This window comes from Condylura cristata, unplaced genomic scaffold (assembly GCF_000260355.1).
Source record: "Condylura cristata isolate star-nosed mole 26May11 unplaced genomic scaffold, ConCri1.0 scaffold00017, whole genome shotgun sequence".
In the NCBI taxonomy this organism is placed as follows: Eukaryota; Metazoa; Chordata; class Mammalia; order Eulipotyphla; family Talpidae; genus Condylura; species Condylura cristata.
In genome coordinates this window covers 31,725,270-31,742,028 of record NW_004567118.1, presented here as the reverse complement: position 1 = coordinate 31,742,028, position 16,759 = coordinate 31,725,270, and the positions used below count along the sequence as shown (strand labels likewise).

At 39.6% G+C, this 16,759-nt stretch overlaps 1 protein-coding gene across 1 annotated transcript in view; it reads right to left on the bottom strand.

The window, feature by feature from the left end:
• Positions 1-16,759, bottom strand: part of ZZEF1 (zinc finger, ZZ-type with EF-hand domain 1) — a 100,396-nt gene that overhangs the window by 54,222 nt on the left and 29,415 nt on the right. The window contains exons 11-19 of the mRNA XM_012726093.1: positions 15,443-15,534; positions 14,929-15,077; positions 11,807-11,918; positions 10,562-10,777; positions 9,444-9,544; positions 8,862-9,031; positions 7,587-7,720; positions 4,918-4,988; positions 3,913-4,027 (exon numbers count right to left, since the gene is read on the bottom strand). Coding sequence (XP_012581547.1) covers positions 3,913-4,027; positions 4,918-4,988; positions 7,587-7,720; positions 8,862-9,031; positions 9,444-9,544; positions 10,562-10,777; positions 11,807-11,918; positions 14,929-15,077; positions 15,443-15,534 — 1,160 coding nt within the window. The remainder of the gene's footprint in view (positions 1-3,912; positions 4,028-4,917; positions 4,989-7,586; positions 7,721-8,861; positions 9,032-9,443; positions 9,545-10,561; positions 10,778-11,806; positions 11,919-14,928; positions 15,078-15,442; positions 15,535-16,759) is intronic.

The window sequence follows — 16,759 nt, the reverse complement described above, 5'->3', positions numbered from 1 at the left end:
TCTTTAAAAAAGAAAGAAAGAAAGAAAATGATTCTTCATTCCTCTAAGGCACTCTATTATCTTTATTCTCTGGAGTTTCTTTCAAACGTCAGTCGACCTCTAGGGATAAACTCTAATACATAAGAACAACATAAAGGCTCATATCATGACTGCTATATAATTGCCACCAAACCAAAAACAACTAAACTATCTCTCCAAAGTAAATAAATAAACTGTGCAATAGTCAGATGGAATATTATGCACCAGTGAAAACAGGACTACAATTAGAGTATGTACGCCAACATGCACGAATCTCAAAAATGCTGTTGAGTGTAAAACATGCCAATTCAACATTTGAGTGAATGCACTAAAAGTGAGCAACAAGTAAAACAAACAAACAAAAAAAACCAATAACAAAACCATGTTGTATAGGGACAACTAGAAAGAAAAACAAGAAAATGACTATTACCCTCACCTCAGAATGGTGGTTACCTCTGATGAGGACGGAGGGTAAGCCAGAAAGAGTGTGGGTGGGTTAGGGGACTTCAACAATATAAGTAATCTTCTAATTCTCCAAATGGATAAGTGTTGCTTTAAGTTGTCCATCAATACATACTCTTGTGTGTGTGGGTATTCCATTTTAAAAAGCTGCCAACACTGTGCCAATGCTGTGTTTGCCTTTCTCCCCTCTGCCATTCACTACTTCTGTTCCTACCACTCACTGACACCATTCCTCAAAGGCATCAGTCACACCTAGAGGACAAAGCCTTTCTTCTTAACCTTTATCTTACTGGTTCTGCTAGCCAGTGTCTTTCTGGAAATTGATTCCTCCCTCAGTTTCTGCCTCACCTGAATTTCTTCCTGTTATTCCTCCAGATGTACTATGGGGATGTTCCTCAAGATGCCCTTAAGTAATGTGATGACATCTACAATCATGCCTTCAACTGTCACCTGTTCATTAATGATTGCAAAATCTCCAATTCCAGCACTGGTTCAGTTCCTGAGCATCCAACCTTCAACTGAAGTCTTACCAGAACCATAAACTTCACATGTTCAAAGTTGACCCACTATCATCAATCTCACCAAATACCTGTTTCTTGCCAACTTGGCAATGGCCATCTGCCTATGGTATTCTCTATCTGGAACACCTCCCTCTCTTTGCTTTGTGTTTAACACCCACTCATGGTCCCGTATGGAGCTTCAGCACCACCTTCCCCAAACAGTCCTCCCCAATTACAATCCCTACCTCTCACACATAAAGTTAGATGCACTATACCCCACAAGACCCTATGCTTTTATGGTCTTTACTGATTGTTATGGCTGGCTAATTACAGGCTTGTCTTCTCCTCCAAGCAATGGTCTTTTACCACTGCATCCCCTGTGCCAGGCAGTGGATACTAATTATTAGACTTACAAGAAAAACCTTCAGACTAGGTACATTTCTGACCACCTTTAAAAATTATTTTGGGCCCTTCTTGGTGATGCAACAGGTTGAAGCCCAGCACTATGAAGCTATCTACAGCCTCTGCAACATGAGTTCAATTCCTGATCAGGGAGGTGATCCTCTCCTGACCCGCCCACTACAGGTATTTCAGTAGATCTACCTGTTCTGCTCCCCACTCTGTCTCTGGTGAATCCTCTTAACCCCTGCACCTCTGGCCTATACCCCAGTTCTTGTGTGCATAAATAAATAAATCTTTTAAAATTATTTTAATGGCCTCCCTGGTGGCCTAGTGCTATCACTCCTGAGGCCTAAGTTAGATCCCTGGCTAGGGAACTGAACCACATGGCACAGCAGACCTCTCCTATCTCGCCTGCTGCTCCTCTTAGCAGTGTATTCCAAAAATGTACCCATTCTGCTTCCCATTCTGACTCTGGTGAATCTTCTCGCCCCAGGCCCCAACCTGCACCTCTGACCTTCAGCCCAGTTCTACACAAAAATAAAAAAATTGTTTTAAATTACTTTAAATCTATCTCTTCCTCTTTAGCATAACCATAATGTTTTTTACTAAGATAATTTAAGGAAATATCTCAATGGCTACAGTGATCCCTGTCCTGGGAGGTTCAATGAATAAAGTCTATAACTCTCTTTGTAACACAGGAACTGAGTCGAAAGAAAGGACAAATACTTGTTTTCAAATGATAAAGATTATGAGAAATTTTCTTGGACAATTTTTCTATGTATACCTCACATTATGTTTGACTGACTACAGAGGACAAGATTAAGTCAAATGGCCTGGGTTTTAGTCCTTGTTCCGCACCTACCAACTTGTGTTGTAGGCAGTTAACACCTAGGAAAACCAGGTGAGGACACATTGAAATTTTCTGTCCAATGGCACTGATATGACTGTAGGGAGTCTGAAAAAGACTTCAAGGGTCTGAGATAAGGAAGAATTCAGATGAGCTCCAGAGATAGATGTGGGAAGTGGCACAAATAAAAATAGATTGAAGTGCAGCAGGGCTAATGGGGCAGAGGAGAAACAGATGAGCAGCAGGTTAGAGTGAGATTTTTAAAGATGACTCAAGAGATGAGTAGAAGAATCTGGAAGTCAGACAGGCAGAATGTAACAAAAGAGAAAATTAATATGAGTACAGAAAATACAGAGTTGACTGAAAACAGTTAAAGCTTATAAAGTCAACATCATGTTGCCTTAGAGAACACAAGGGTCATAGTGGGGTAAAAGCAACCACTGAGTCTAATGCAACTCTAAACAGTGCTACCCTCAGTGCAATAACAACCTAACACACTACTTACACTGCACGCAGCTGGAAAGGAATGAAGTCATGGCACTAACAGTAATCTGAAAAGAGCATAGCACTAACAAAACTCTAAGATTTTAAAGACACTAGGTTAGCTAGGAGATACATGGGTTGTGTTGAAGTACATGACATTAAATAGCTCCTGGGTGAAGGGAGTGGTTTGAACTATCCCTCCATCAGATCACCGCGAACTCCCTGGTCTCCAGATTTAGTAGAAAGAAGCAGTTCTTGGCCCTGCAGGATATTCAATTACTTCAGGATCTATGGGAGTGCTTGATAAAATACAGATTCTTACATCCTATTTATTCCTACAAAATCTAATCAGTAGCTTCAGTGGGACCTGGAAATCCAAATTTCTCTCAAAAATGTCCAGTGATTCTGATTCAGTTGACAAATGGGCCATAATATAAGAAATTAAATTCTTCATGTTAAAAATAATTATAAAACAACAAAAATTACGATTAGTCCAAGAAAATGAGACTATCTTCAGATTTGATTGGTCTATGGATTTGTTAACTAATCTTATATATTGAAAAAAATGGAAGTGATTTTCCACAGAATTTTATACCAGAAATACATGACTAGGTGCTGGGCCCACTGACTGTTGTGACAAGGAGACCTGGTAGAAGTCCATTTCTCTCTTGCGAAGGAAGTCTTAAAGAGCACTTTCGGGCCCTCCCTGGTGGCGCAGCGGGTTAAAGCACAGCACTGAGAAGCTAAAACCGCTTCCGCACAAGTTCGATCCCCGCCTGCCCCGGAGGTGACCACATGGCGTGGCAGACCTCTCCTGACCCGCCCGCTGCTCCCCTCAGCAGTGTACTTCGTCGATCTGCCTGTTCTGTTCCCCACTCTGTCTCTGGTGAAGCCTCTCGCCGTCCCTAAGCCTCTGGCCTGTACCCCAGTTCTGTATACACAAATAAATAAATCTTTAAAAAAAAAAAAAAAGAGCACTTTCACAGGTCTACTGCTCGTTGACTCCCTCAGGACTGGTCCCCTCACTCATATTAGGAGTCATTGCAGACTAGGAAACCCTCGTACTTGACTGTAATGGCCACAGAAACAAGCTTGTAAACATACTGTACACGAGGGCTAAAGGGGAGGGCAAAGCGGCTGCCGCACTACGTGCTCCTAAAGGCATGAGGCAAAGAAAACAGGAAGGCAGCCAGCAGTTACCTCTCGGGCAGCAACAGAGAGGAGAGTACTCATGACCGCCAGTACTTCACTGATGTTCATGTCAGCCAGGTCGCCTTTCTCAGGTAAAAGTAGAAGGCCGCCTGGATCCTTATCACTGAAAGGACACAAATCAGTCATGACACCTTATTTCAGAAAGCAGATTTTCATGCTTTCTATCTTAAAAGGTTCCAAAACAGAACCTAGCAAGTTTTCAGCATCAGTGCTACATGAGGAGTTTGGTTCAGGACAAAGATCGCGGTCCCTGCTGGGTCTGTGCTACCAGGTATCCTCATGTCCTTCTGTAAGCACAAGCTCCTCAGTCCTCCAGTCTTTAGAAGAGATTCCAAGAAACAAGTCTGATGAGTAAATCACCCTGACCACCAATCGGAAATATATACCTGCTAATTTGACAATCCAGGTTAAAGGTTTCCTATAACTTCCAATGTACTTCACAAGATAGCCCCAGGCCTCCTCATCATTCTTGATACTCAATTCTGAATACAATTTATTCAGCCTGGCATCCAGATTAGAAACAGCAGCTCAGACTACTACTGCCCTCTCTCCTTCAAAACTATATACCTTCAAAAATGCAACCTATAGACCCATTAGTTTCTTTTATAGTTAAAGCATGTGAAAATCTTCATAGGACCCCTCCCAGCCCACTTCTTTTACTACAGTATAATTCTGTGCTTCTACAATTGAGTTTTAATGTAACTTGGTTTTTAGATTTGAATTCAGGGCCTTCCATGTGTCTTCTCAAAGTCGCTTAGAAACTGATGTATACACAAAGATTATCAAGGGGTTCAATCTTAGTGTTTCTTAATAGCCTTAATATATAAAAAATAATGTTATTTACTATTCAACTACTTTTGTCAACACCTGTAACTTGTGAGGTACAGAAACTTGGTTTCTCCAGAAGCATGTGAAAGGAAGGGGTAGTAGCTAAAGAAAACAACTGAGCAAAGATCTGAAGTATCTGACAATTGTAACGAATTATAAACTTACCTAAAATACGTGCACAGTGAGCGGAAAGTAAGCTGCAAAGACTGCTTGTGCTCCTGCTCAGTGACATTCTTCTATAAAAAAAGAGTTGCACATTCAGAAAAACCTATTCATAATTCAGCAGCACTTCATGCTACTACCCACAGTGCCCAAACATGAGGATTGCCAGGGCCACAGGGCCCCTCCCCATGCTTAGAGGGAGCCACCCCAGGCATGCAAATGTTCAGAGACATGACTTCCCGAGATGAATGCTTTTCCTCTCTGGCAATGCCATCACAAGAAGAAAGGACAGAGACAAAGTACATTTCACATAAGCTTTTGCTTTGTTTTTCAAAACATCCTTTATAAACAGCCATGGTGAGAACTATAGGAATCACATCTTGTAATTGAACAACTGTGCTACCATTTAAATTTCTTCAATAAATGTATTTAGCACCTATTTTAATTCTCTTAATTCAATAAGTTGACTTTATTTTCTTAATTCAATACATGCAGTGAAAGCCAACTGGTATACAAGGCACTGAGAGGGATTTTCAGTGGATTTAAGCTGCAGAGCCCTCCCGGCACAGGAAAGATAAGATATGGTCACAAATGACAACAGTGCTATTTAACTCCACATGAGAATGAAAGTATTTCACCCTGTCAGAAGGGACAAGCAAAGGGAAAGTGTCTCTCAATAGTTCTGCTAATAGCAATGTCCTTTGTCCTCTTTCTCTTTTTCTGTGTGGAACATATACTAGCAAAAAAATCCTATGCTCAGCAGCCTGGCTGGTAAAGCATTAGGACAGAACCCTGCCCAGACTCTAGTAGGTCAGGTTTGCCACTGCTGTCAAATCCTATAATGCACAACATAGAGACTGATCCCTCCAGCTGATACACAGATTCTGGAGACGGCTATATCTAAGCAAGTAGCCTTCTCTGATTCCTTTGTCAACACGACTCTTCTCTAAAGCCTATCGCAGAAGGAGGCAGTTTTTCCTATGGCAGGTGTCTCAGACTGGGTTTTTGGTAACAGGCTCCACATTTTATACTTTTTGTTGCTGCCACTATGCAGCTCACAGAACACTTACATTACATTTGCTAATTGAAACATATTATACCTTTAAAAAAAGCTGTATTTCATTTTCTTCATCAAACACTTACTAGTAATTTGACTAGTGCTTCAAAAACAATTAAAAATAATGTATTTAGAACCATATCACTAATAACTATTGCTTGTTTTATTCTTCCTAATTGTTTTCTTAAGATTTGTTTTCCTTAGCCCACAACACTGAGTAGGTCCTCTAGTACAACACCAAAGAGAAGCAGTGATGGCAACCATCCTTGGCTTAGTCCTCATTTTGAAAGGGATGCTCCTGAAAGTGGCTCCTCATACATTATATTGCTACTGTAGGTCTGGATACATGCCCTATATCAGACCCTGAATTTGCTAGTGGGTTTGTTGTTTTAATCATCATCAGAATTTAATCTTATTAAATTTGTCCCTGCATTTACAGATATGGTTCTTTGCCTTTCTGATTTCATTCATATGTCAATAACTTTTGGCGAGTGATGGAGCCTATACACATGGTCCAGGTGGGTAGAAAGCTATACCAACAAGGTTTTGTGTGACCCCAGTTTGTAAACTTCTGATGATAAAATCACCCAATGACGCACCTCTCAGGACTCAGCCCCATCACTAAACAACACACAGCTGTACTGACTTTCTGACGTTAAATCATGCTTGCACCCCTAGGGAAAATCCAATTCGGTCAAAATTCTGTTTATCTTTTGTTACACTGGTTTACTATTATTTTGTTAGAATTATTATATAGGCCTCAAATATAAGGTCTACAATTTTTCTTTCTTGTACATGCCTACCTGAGTTACTACCTTCGTTTATTTATGTGTCTCTGTATTTACTATTATTGTAACATGAAGCACTGGAGTTCTTTTATCTAGATGTTTTGGAATGGCTTGGAGAACTGTTTTTTACTACCATGATATTTTTTCATGTATTATACTCATTTTCATAAAAAAAAAAAACACACTTTCTTCAGAATTAAAATTCTGAATCTTGGTATATAATAGCCCACTTAGTGACTTAATACTTGCCAAAGCAGTCTTCACCCTCATTATTAAAATCTGAGTAACAAGGAGAAGGAGGCTGCAGGGTGAAAAGAACCATCTGAGAACGAAAACGTGGCTGTATTTTCTTTAAAAACTGGCTACCTATGAATAAACTATGTCAGATGAAATACTACTGGGGAGAGGTGAAGTATATTACAGATGAAACCAGATTAGCCTGAGTTAATAAGTGTTAGGGTGGGTACATTTGGGGGATGTGATATTTATCATATGATTTGAAATACTTTTGTATTTGGTTTAGATTTTTCCATAATTAGAAAGTTTAAAATGTTAAAAAGAACAGCTGGTTGTAGACAGGTAATAAAGATAACGGAAACTATACTGTTCCTCTGTGAAACAACAGGTTACATAATGAAGGTTGGGGTGATTACCTATCATCTTCCCTTTGAGTACAGTAACGTGTCCTTAGGTATATGTCCCATACAAATCTTTGACAATAATAAGTATTAAACACACACAGAAAATGGAAACTAACAAGACACTCAGAGAAAACAGAGACGAATGAATGTCATCACTTCAGGGCCATTCCGAATGTAAATAATTACCATCATGGAGAAGAGATGGTTCCGCCGGATCTGTCGATCAGGAAAGAAGATGGCAGCCCCATTGAGAAGAGTGTTCCTGACTTCTTGTTTTAGTATTTCCATAGGCACAGAGTCTCCATCCACTCTATCTACCACTGATAAAAATGAACAATGAGATCAGTTTTAATATATGCATTTTATTCCCTTATTATATCTCCAACTCAGTCAAAATTCTGTTTATCTTTTATTAGATTTACTATTATTTTGGTTTATATTATTTTGTTAGAATTTTTCTATCAGTCTCAGTAGGCCTCTAAGATAGGTCTACAAGTTTAGAAACCCACTACTTTCCATCTTGTAGTTAGTGCTAGAGCAATGAAATATTTCTGAATAAGCTAAGTAGTACAAGGAAATTATTTTGTGTTGTTTTAACATTTAACTAAAATTAGAATATTTAATTCTGAATTATTTCATTATTTTTCTGTCCCTTTGAGACACAAATTGACAAAGGCTTAAAGTTACCTTCAGGGAGAGAAGGCCCAACGATCTAAGTTTAAGCACTCTGAGTGCTTTGTTGGTAATACCCATCACAGGCGGTATGAACCTTTTCTCCTAAATGGTATATGGTATTATAAAACAATGTTACCCTACACACACCCCAAAAAAACCCCAACCAATAATTAAAATAACTTCAGGCCCTCCCTGGTGGTGCAGCGGGTTAAAGCACAGCACTAAGAAGCTTAAACCACTTCCGCATGAGTTTGATCCCTGCCTTCTCCGGAGGTGACCACATGGCGCGGCAGACCTCTCCTGACCCGCCCACTGCTCCCCTTCAGTGTACTTCATCCATCTGCCTGTTCTGCACTCTGCTCTGTCCCTGGTGAATTCTCTTACTGCCCCTGCACCTCTGGCCTGTACCCCAGTTCTGTATGAATAAATAAATCTTAAAAAAAAAAAATAGTAATTAAAAAAAAAAAACTTCAGATGGTCACATGTGTTTTATCCCCATTGTTACTACAATCTGTATCCCTCAATATATCATCAGCCTTCTGTCAATGCCATAGCTGAATCGTGTGCTAACAATTACTCTCAATACAACACCTGAATATCTGAAACCAGGAGGAAACTGTTGGTAAGAATCCCTAAATTCAAAATAATGGATTCAAAAGGGAATCAAAAAAAAACACTCATTTTCAAAAGAGGCTATCCCTTTCTAGTGCAAGCATGATCATGGAACCCCACCCTCTACAGCAAAGGCCTTGCTGGTCACGTTCAAGAAACAATTTCAACCCCTACCATCACATAAGTGTGTGTAGAGATCCTTGGCGGCCTCCACCCGTCCAGGGCTCTGGCTGGGAGTCTTTGTCCCCTCTGAGGCAGCTGGCACATCTCCTGGCAGCACTGAGAAGCAACTCTGGAGGAGCTGCAGGAGCAGAGTTTGAGCGCAGACACATTCTTCTCTCGAGCTATAGAAAGACAGAGAACATCAGAGGTAAAAAGACAAGTGGCTTTTACCCTCCAAAGCCAAACAGCTGTCTATAAAGGATTATTCTGTGGGCAGTGGGCTACAGAATGGAAAGAACACTGTACCAGATAGGATCTGAAAATATGGACCCCGCCTGACTCTGCCCACATGGGCAGAAATGCATTGCTGTTTCTGTGTCTATAAAATGAAGACACTACTGTAATACTTGCCCAAATATTTTCAAGCAATGTGAGGTGTTATTTTTAATAATAACCAAATCTCTCAAATCAAAACAATATAAACTAGTAGGCAGTTTAAAACTTAGGAGAAAAAATTATTGGTTTAGGATAGCAAGACTTAATTTCTTTTGTTTTGTTTATATGATTATCACCTTACGACAAATTCTGACCTACTTTTGCTTTAATTTATTGTAAAAATTCCAGAAGATCTGCAAATCAAGACCCACGAAGTCCAGAAAAGAGTTATATCTTAAGTAACTTTCCTTCTGCTGCACCTAAAAATTATAAAACCAGAAAAAATAAAATTAAAAAAAATGCATTGAGAAAATTATAATGGCTCATTTACTTCTCATTGTTAAGGGAAGATGGCTCCATGTGGGTAAAATTCCCATATAAATAATGGTTACTCCTAACTACGAAAAAATTTGTGAACTATTTTTGGTGTAAAACTTCCTCACTACTTGTGAGTGTATGTGTATGGCCAGGTATACATATAACACACACATCCACAAAGAGTCTCTGACTCCAGCAATATACCTGTAACCTTAGTGGGCCTTGTCTTGCTGAGGATGACTGTCAGGCCTATACTGCAGGATGTTTTGACCCTTCCCTCCAGGAATCCCCTGCTACTCCTAAGCGTCTCTTTTCTCTTTTCTGCTATTATGGGAAAGACTGAATAACAAGGATCAGACCATAGATTTAGTCACCAGAACCACATGTGCCTGAAGCAGAATGAAGGTCAGGAGTGGACACCCCTGAGAGCACCACTACATTCTGGGGTGAGCATTGTTCTTTCTGATGATGGCTACAACAATCTTCCTTTCAGTGGTTATCACTGTGTTTTTAATCGTGACTAAGAAATCAGTCTTAAAAACACAAATCTTTTCACACCCTGACATTACTGTGGTACTTTAAGCAGACAGAATTACACTCCAGTAATAATTCTCCTACAACTTAAAGAAGGTGTAAATTCCATAAATTTGCTTTGTTTCTCTAGTTTACTGCTAGCAACCAGTTAGTGTTGACAGATCTTTAAGACCTAGCTACAGGTCTACTGCAAAAAACCCCATTACTAAGGCCATAAGCAACTTAAGTCTTTCACTGCCTGATACATAAATGCCAATATCTTGCTCCCCAGGGCCTTCCAACAGCATCACAGTAGTAGGAAGCCTGCCACACTCACTATTACTTAATGGTCTTACTGGGTGGTATGCATTTCCCTTCACACTGCCATTCACTGTTTACTGGTCCCAAAGGAACAAAGTCTAACAAATAACCACTCTAGCAAATACCAGGTCATGGGCAAGCTGCTGGATAAACTGAAGAGTTTTGAGGAGCAGGGTGGCCCCACAGACATTCTCTTCCGTGCCCTTTCTGCATTGAGCACAGGCCACACTCTGTTCTGCTTCTGCTCTTGTAGGTCGGAGGTACCCACTGATGCTCAAGCCTTGCACTCCCAAGCGCTCTGCCGACTCCTGACGGGTGCAGAGGAACTTCACCATCAAATACTATAAAGGAAAAGAGAGATTTAAAGAAAGATACTCAACCCCTGGATGTTGCTAAAAGGGAAATAAAAGTCTTTCCAGGAAAGTCCCCATATGACTTCAATAATTTACTAGGTAACACTGGGCCTATGGACAACAAAATTTAAGTTCAACAAACAAAAATGACAACACAAATGCTGAATGAAAGCTAAGAGAAAAGAAATGGCATCACTCCTCTTCATGGCAAAAATAGGCTAAGAGAGGATGAGTAAGAGAAGTACATTTGCTCTGAGGCGCAGCCATTCTCAAGCCGAAATCAGATATATTGTGAAGACAGTGTGCTAAAGAAGCGCCTCAGAGCCCCTGGTGATATGTGCTGTCCCCATACATACGATACCATGTGTGCTGAGAGCCCAGACACAGCTGTGTCTGCTCAAAGAGTCATTTTCAAAGGCAACTTCCATGTAAACTACCTGCTAATTATAGCGAAAGCGCCTTTGTCAAGGACCTTTCAGGGTCCACTATTCAACTGTATAAATATTTACTGAGTATCTATTAAAAATAAGCCTTATTTTTCTTACTTAAATTTCTTACTATGATTTATAACAGAGGTTAAAAAAAATTAAGTGGCAAAACAATCCCTCTCTTTCATGGCTATGGAAACACATTCCTTACACATTTGTGCCTGTGTCCCTGCCATTCTCATTCTGACACGCCTGCTCCACAGCATCTGGGCCTAATTAAAGGTGATGGTTGAATCAGCTTTCAACACTGGGCATCGTAGCCGCAATGCGAAGCTTTCCCTCGCAGATGCCAGGTGTAGCTAGCTCTCCCACCTCGGGACTCCAAGAGCCCCCATGAGTCCCTTTTTCACAGTCACAGTAGTGTCTTATACATCTGCCTCTCTACCAGACTATGAACTTCTTGAGGGTCAAAATCACATCTGATCCACCTTCAGGGTTCTGGTGCTGACACACAATAACTCAAGAAATAAATAAATAAATAAAGGGAGGGCAAATGTGTGAAGGCCACGACTCACTGATGCTTACTTACTTTGGCAACTCTGCACTGCTGCAACTTGACATCTGCTTCATCCCATTCTTCTTCCAGCTCAAACCAGCCAATAGGATCATTCTCTCCAAGGTCATCAGACGTGCAACCAATCCTGCAAACAGAAGGGTAATCACACAAATGTTCTTAAAACCAATGGGAAGGAGCTATTCTGTCCTACCTCTAAATCATGTCAATGAGTTTCACCAACATTGCATATTTGAGGATTTTTAAGTTCATTTTTTTGGGGGGAAACATCAAGGAAATCTTTCATATAGGAAGCCGGCAGATGTCAGCAGAAAGAAGCAATCTTGTTCACTAAATCATATAGAGACACGGTGGAGAAAAGAAAGCTGAGTATTAGTTCTCTTAAGTTCGCACAGTCACCCCTCAGTTGGCCCTGAAATTTGCTGACTAACTGAAGTATGACCAGAGAGAAATTGGAAAAAAAATATGGTAAAGCAACAGGTGCATGCACATAAATTTTCTGATTCCCAAACTGGAGAGGGACTGAATAAACAGGCCAACTAAATCAGGACTGCAGAGCAGTTCAGGCTGGAAGGCTGGAACCAGGAATTAAAATCTCCAAAAGAGGAATAAGCCTGCAATTAGATTTTAAAAAAAAAATCCTTGTAAGATGTGAAGGAGCTGTTTAACAGCTGGATTAGGAAAAGAGATCTATTTTAATATACCCCAAGAGCAGGATATAGCTGCTTAAAAACAAGTGTAAATTTTCCCTATTATTAAAAAAGCATCCAAAAGTATACAGCCACACCCCATTCTGCTTCATGTCATTTATTCTTTTCTATTTTTTACAAACTAAAATGACAGCAAAAAGACTGCAATTGGCACAAGGGTGAGATGATGTTAGGGTTTTCAGCAATAAAACATCTTTTAATCAAGCTATACACATTGCTTTTTTATACATAATGCTATTGCACATTTAAAATGTGCATTGGGAAACCAAAAAATCGTGTGACCGGCTTTATTCTGGTGGTCTGGAACCAAACCAACAATATCATCCTGTTGTGCCTGTACATTTATGTGTGTTAGGAGGGACATTTTCAGGAGTGAGGGAGATTTCTTCTAATTCATTTAGATGGCTGTAGTTAAGACTATTGAGTCAAAATCTCCAGGGTAGATTCAACTCAACATATTCCCATTACTAAAGTACCTTATGATGCAACGATTTCTCCATTATTAAAAACAATGAAGATGCTGTATGTACACATAATATGTATATACTTTTAAAAATGTGTAGGTTACAACTTGATAAAAACTAGATTAAAGAAAAGAAGGGAATGAAAAGTAAAAAAAAAAAAAGAGTACTGAAAGAACTTGAATGACCATTCTTCAGGCATGCCCCAAAAGGCAGCCCAGCAGAGAGGGAGTTATTATAGAATAGACAGAACTGATAGAATCACAATGGCCTGGCAAGCTTATTCTACAAGTCTCAGGCCACACAGTGAATCAGAATTCGTGATTTATATTTAAAATTTATATCCATACCATTATGAACCAATATTTATATAATTTTTCTTTTTTGTTGAGTCAATATTTATATAAAGTTTAATATTATTATAGAGCTGAATGATAGTTAAAGGCCTCTACTGACAGCAGCACCCCACTATTTGACAAGTACAGTAGCATACACCTCAAGTCTAGGGCTCAGCTCCGCAAGTATTAAATCGCTTAGTACTAAGAAGACATGTGATAATGTCCATGATCAGCAATGTCCTCTGCAGCTAAATCCTAGACCTGACACTCCCCACCCCTCCCACTCCCATTCAAATCAAAACTCCCAGGATTCTCTGACACTTAAGTTCTTTTTTGTTCCTGCGGTCACTCACCATGTTCCACTGCTCCTACCTTCTAGTTGTCTCTTAACTCACTCCCCATCATTCCACTGCTATTATTACTCCATTACCAGAGGTCACGCCCACTTCCGGATTCCTAGATGAAAGTGACAGTCTCCTCCCATGCTTGCTCCCTCCAATCCATGCTACACATAGCACGATCCAGATAATAATAATACTTCTCCTCCTTCTTAAAATTTCTCGACAACATGCTCCACCTCATCCTAGTCCACTCCCCAAACCCTGCACTGCTTTAAGGATAAAATTTAAACCCTGAAAAAAAAAAAAAAAACAACCTTTAACAATTGGGCTGTTTTCCCTAAGATGACGTGTTGTTATTCAGCACCTACTGTGTATGCCTAGGGCTAGGCTTGATGCTTGTGAACCAGCAGGAGGACAAGGACATTAGAGCAACCCCATGCCAACAGTTTGCATTCTAGAGGGGGAAGAATCAAATAAACAATGGTAATTCCAAAATCTCAGAATGTGAAAATTACAGCGCTTAGAAGACTGAAATCAGTAGTAAAAGGGAAGAAGACTGCCGACACTCAGCAGCAGTGAGTGGCGTCAGCGAGGGCAGTGAGCCGCTGCACCTCACACTGCTCCAGCTCACACGCAGCTCGGGCCCAAGAGCTTGTCAGTGCCTCCGGTACACCACACTTTACCGCTCACTTCTCAGAGCTGCTCTCCTCTGTGCTCAGGAGACACTTCACTGTGGCAAATTAACCCTAACTCATCCTTAGTTTTCATACTTTCTCCAGGAAGCTTTCTCTGATCCTGTGCTCCAGCCGTCCTCTCCTGCCCAGTATTCACAACACCACGCCACGACAAGGCTCACCACCTGTCTTCCGAGCTAAACAGTAAACTCCACAGAGCAGGAACTGTGCCAACATGCTCATTATGGTATCAGCAGGGCCTAACATCAGGCTTGGCACACAGCTAACATTTATTACTATCTTTGATGAAAGCATGGGTAAGAACAGGGGGGTAGTTTCCCAGTGACGAGGTAAGACTGAAGAGCAGGTGAGACCTCTTGTTGCCCATACATTCAGGCTGTATCCTTATGGAGAGATTTTAGCCTGTGGGTGCCTGGTCATACGAGGGACTGAGAGTTTACAAACAGATTAAGACACACAGATGCTGCTGGAAAGCAATGAGTGCTCACAGTCACTGAGGATGGGTTAGTGGCACTTTTTCTATAGATATTTTACCAATACGACAATTTATACAATTTTGATAACTATAAGGACATTTATTCTGCTCCTTTACCTGCTTTTTACAAATTTCCTGAACTCCTGAAGTTTCCATTTGTCATATTTTTCAAACCTTTTGAAGTGTTCTTCTGCATGGAATTTATCGGAAGATGAGTTATAAGCAAACACCAACCCACACTGAGCACCAATGCCTCCACGTCGAACCTGGAAACAGAGAACTAGATAAAGTACATCAAAGTAACAAAAGTTGTGTGGTAATTTTTGTCCAAATGATATTATTAAGCTCAAATAGCTTAAAACACAAACAAAGCAACAGAATGACATTTCATATACACTATGTCCTGAAAAAGTATGAAAGCTGTTTCCCAAGAAATGATTCCTAACCTTTCTCAACCATTATACCAGACTACACACTGACTTAACAGTGTGTTCATCTTTGTGTCCCTGTCCTCTGCTTACAAAGAGTAAATAATCATTAAGAGTTCAGAAGAAAGCATGGGCCTCTGACATACAATCCTATTCTTAAAAACAGTAGCATCACTGCTTAGAGAAAGTAGCCTGAGAATTACCATGATTCTGATCTGTGTAACTTGAAAAGCAGATTCAGTTGCTGTAGAAAAAATAGTACTTGCTCTGGTTTTTCCCGTCTCTGTAAGAAAACCTATAAAAAGGAAAAACTCTGGTTAAGATGATGCACTTATTTGTTATACCTCTAAAAACTAAGATCAATAAAAGCAAGCCATATCCTGTGAGGGAGTTAACTATTTTATCTAATACTTTTGTGAAAATTAGTAAAAGATTTCCCTTCTGGACACATGCAACCCCACTGGTAAACCCTACAGTAAGACCACTCATGGACAGGCATATTCTTCTAGCACAATCTTCTTAACCATACAAGCCATCCTGCTCTAGCATAATAATAAAGAAGTAAACATTTTATAAAACTTGTGACCTTAATTCAAAGACAAAAGAACTAGACATCAATCATGTTTCTGAGCCATTCTGAAACCACGACAGGTAACTGCAAGCAGGCTTAGAGGCTAACGGAAAGATTAGCTTCCAGAATATTCTATCAGAGAAGATTGTGAAAGACTTGAAATGAACAAAAAAAGACTACTAACTGTTCTGGTTAGCATATTCTCTTGCTTACTTCCACCCTGCTTTGTCTCTGAGTAATTTTACAATTCTGGAAATTGTAGAATAATGACATGAATGCAAATGATTTTCATCCACAGAAACAAAAGTTATGTTCTACAGAAATATGGTTAATTATTCCTTATGAATACTTACCAGTTTTTCAACCTATAAATTAAGGTCAGCATTCTTATTGGTCTGTGTATTTTATGAATTCTCATTTGAACCATTTGTAACATCTTTTGATTCACATACTAATTTATAAAAGGCTTGACATGTGTTCATCTTATGTTTGTACCTTATACAAACATGTATAACATGTCATCTTCTGTTTGATTTACCTTTCCTGTTGTCATTATTTACCCTCTAATAACTCACAAATATGTCAACTGCTACATTTGAAGCAGTCTTTATCTTTCAAACCTCTGCAAATAATTCACAATTTGTTCAAGTTAGCACTAATTACCAAGCACCTGAATTGCTCTCAATTATTCTGCCGTATCAAGATAAAAAAACTAAAAGCAAATCCATGCTCTTTATTTCATTGACTGAGTTCAATAGAACAAAAATTTGTGAAGTTGAATTTCTGTAAGGTAACAGAAAAAATTTGTCAGCAGTCATTTTGACCAAGAAAATTAAATCCAAAGGAACCTTCACTGATTCAGAGAGAAGCTGTATGATCTAGTTTTTTCAAACAATAATTCTGAAGAAAATTTTAAGGAACTGCATACATAGAAAAGTCTAAAAACTAC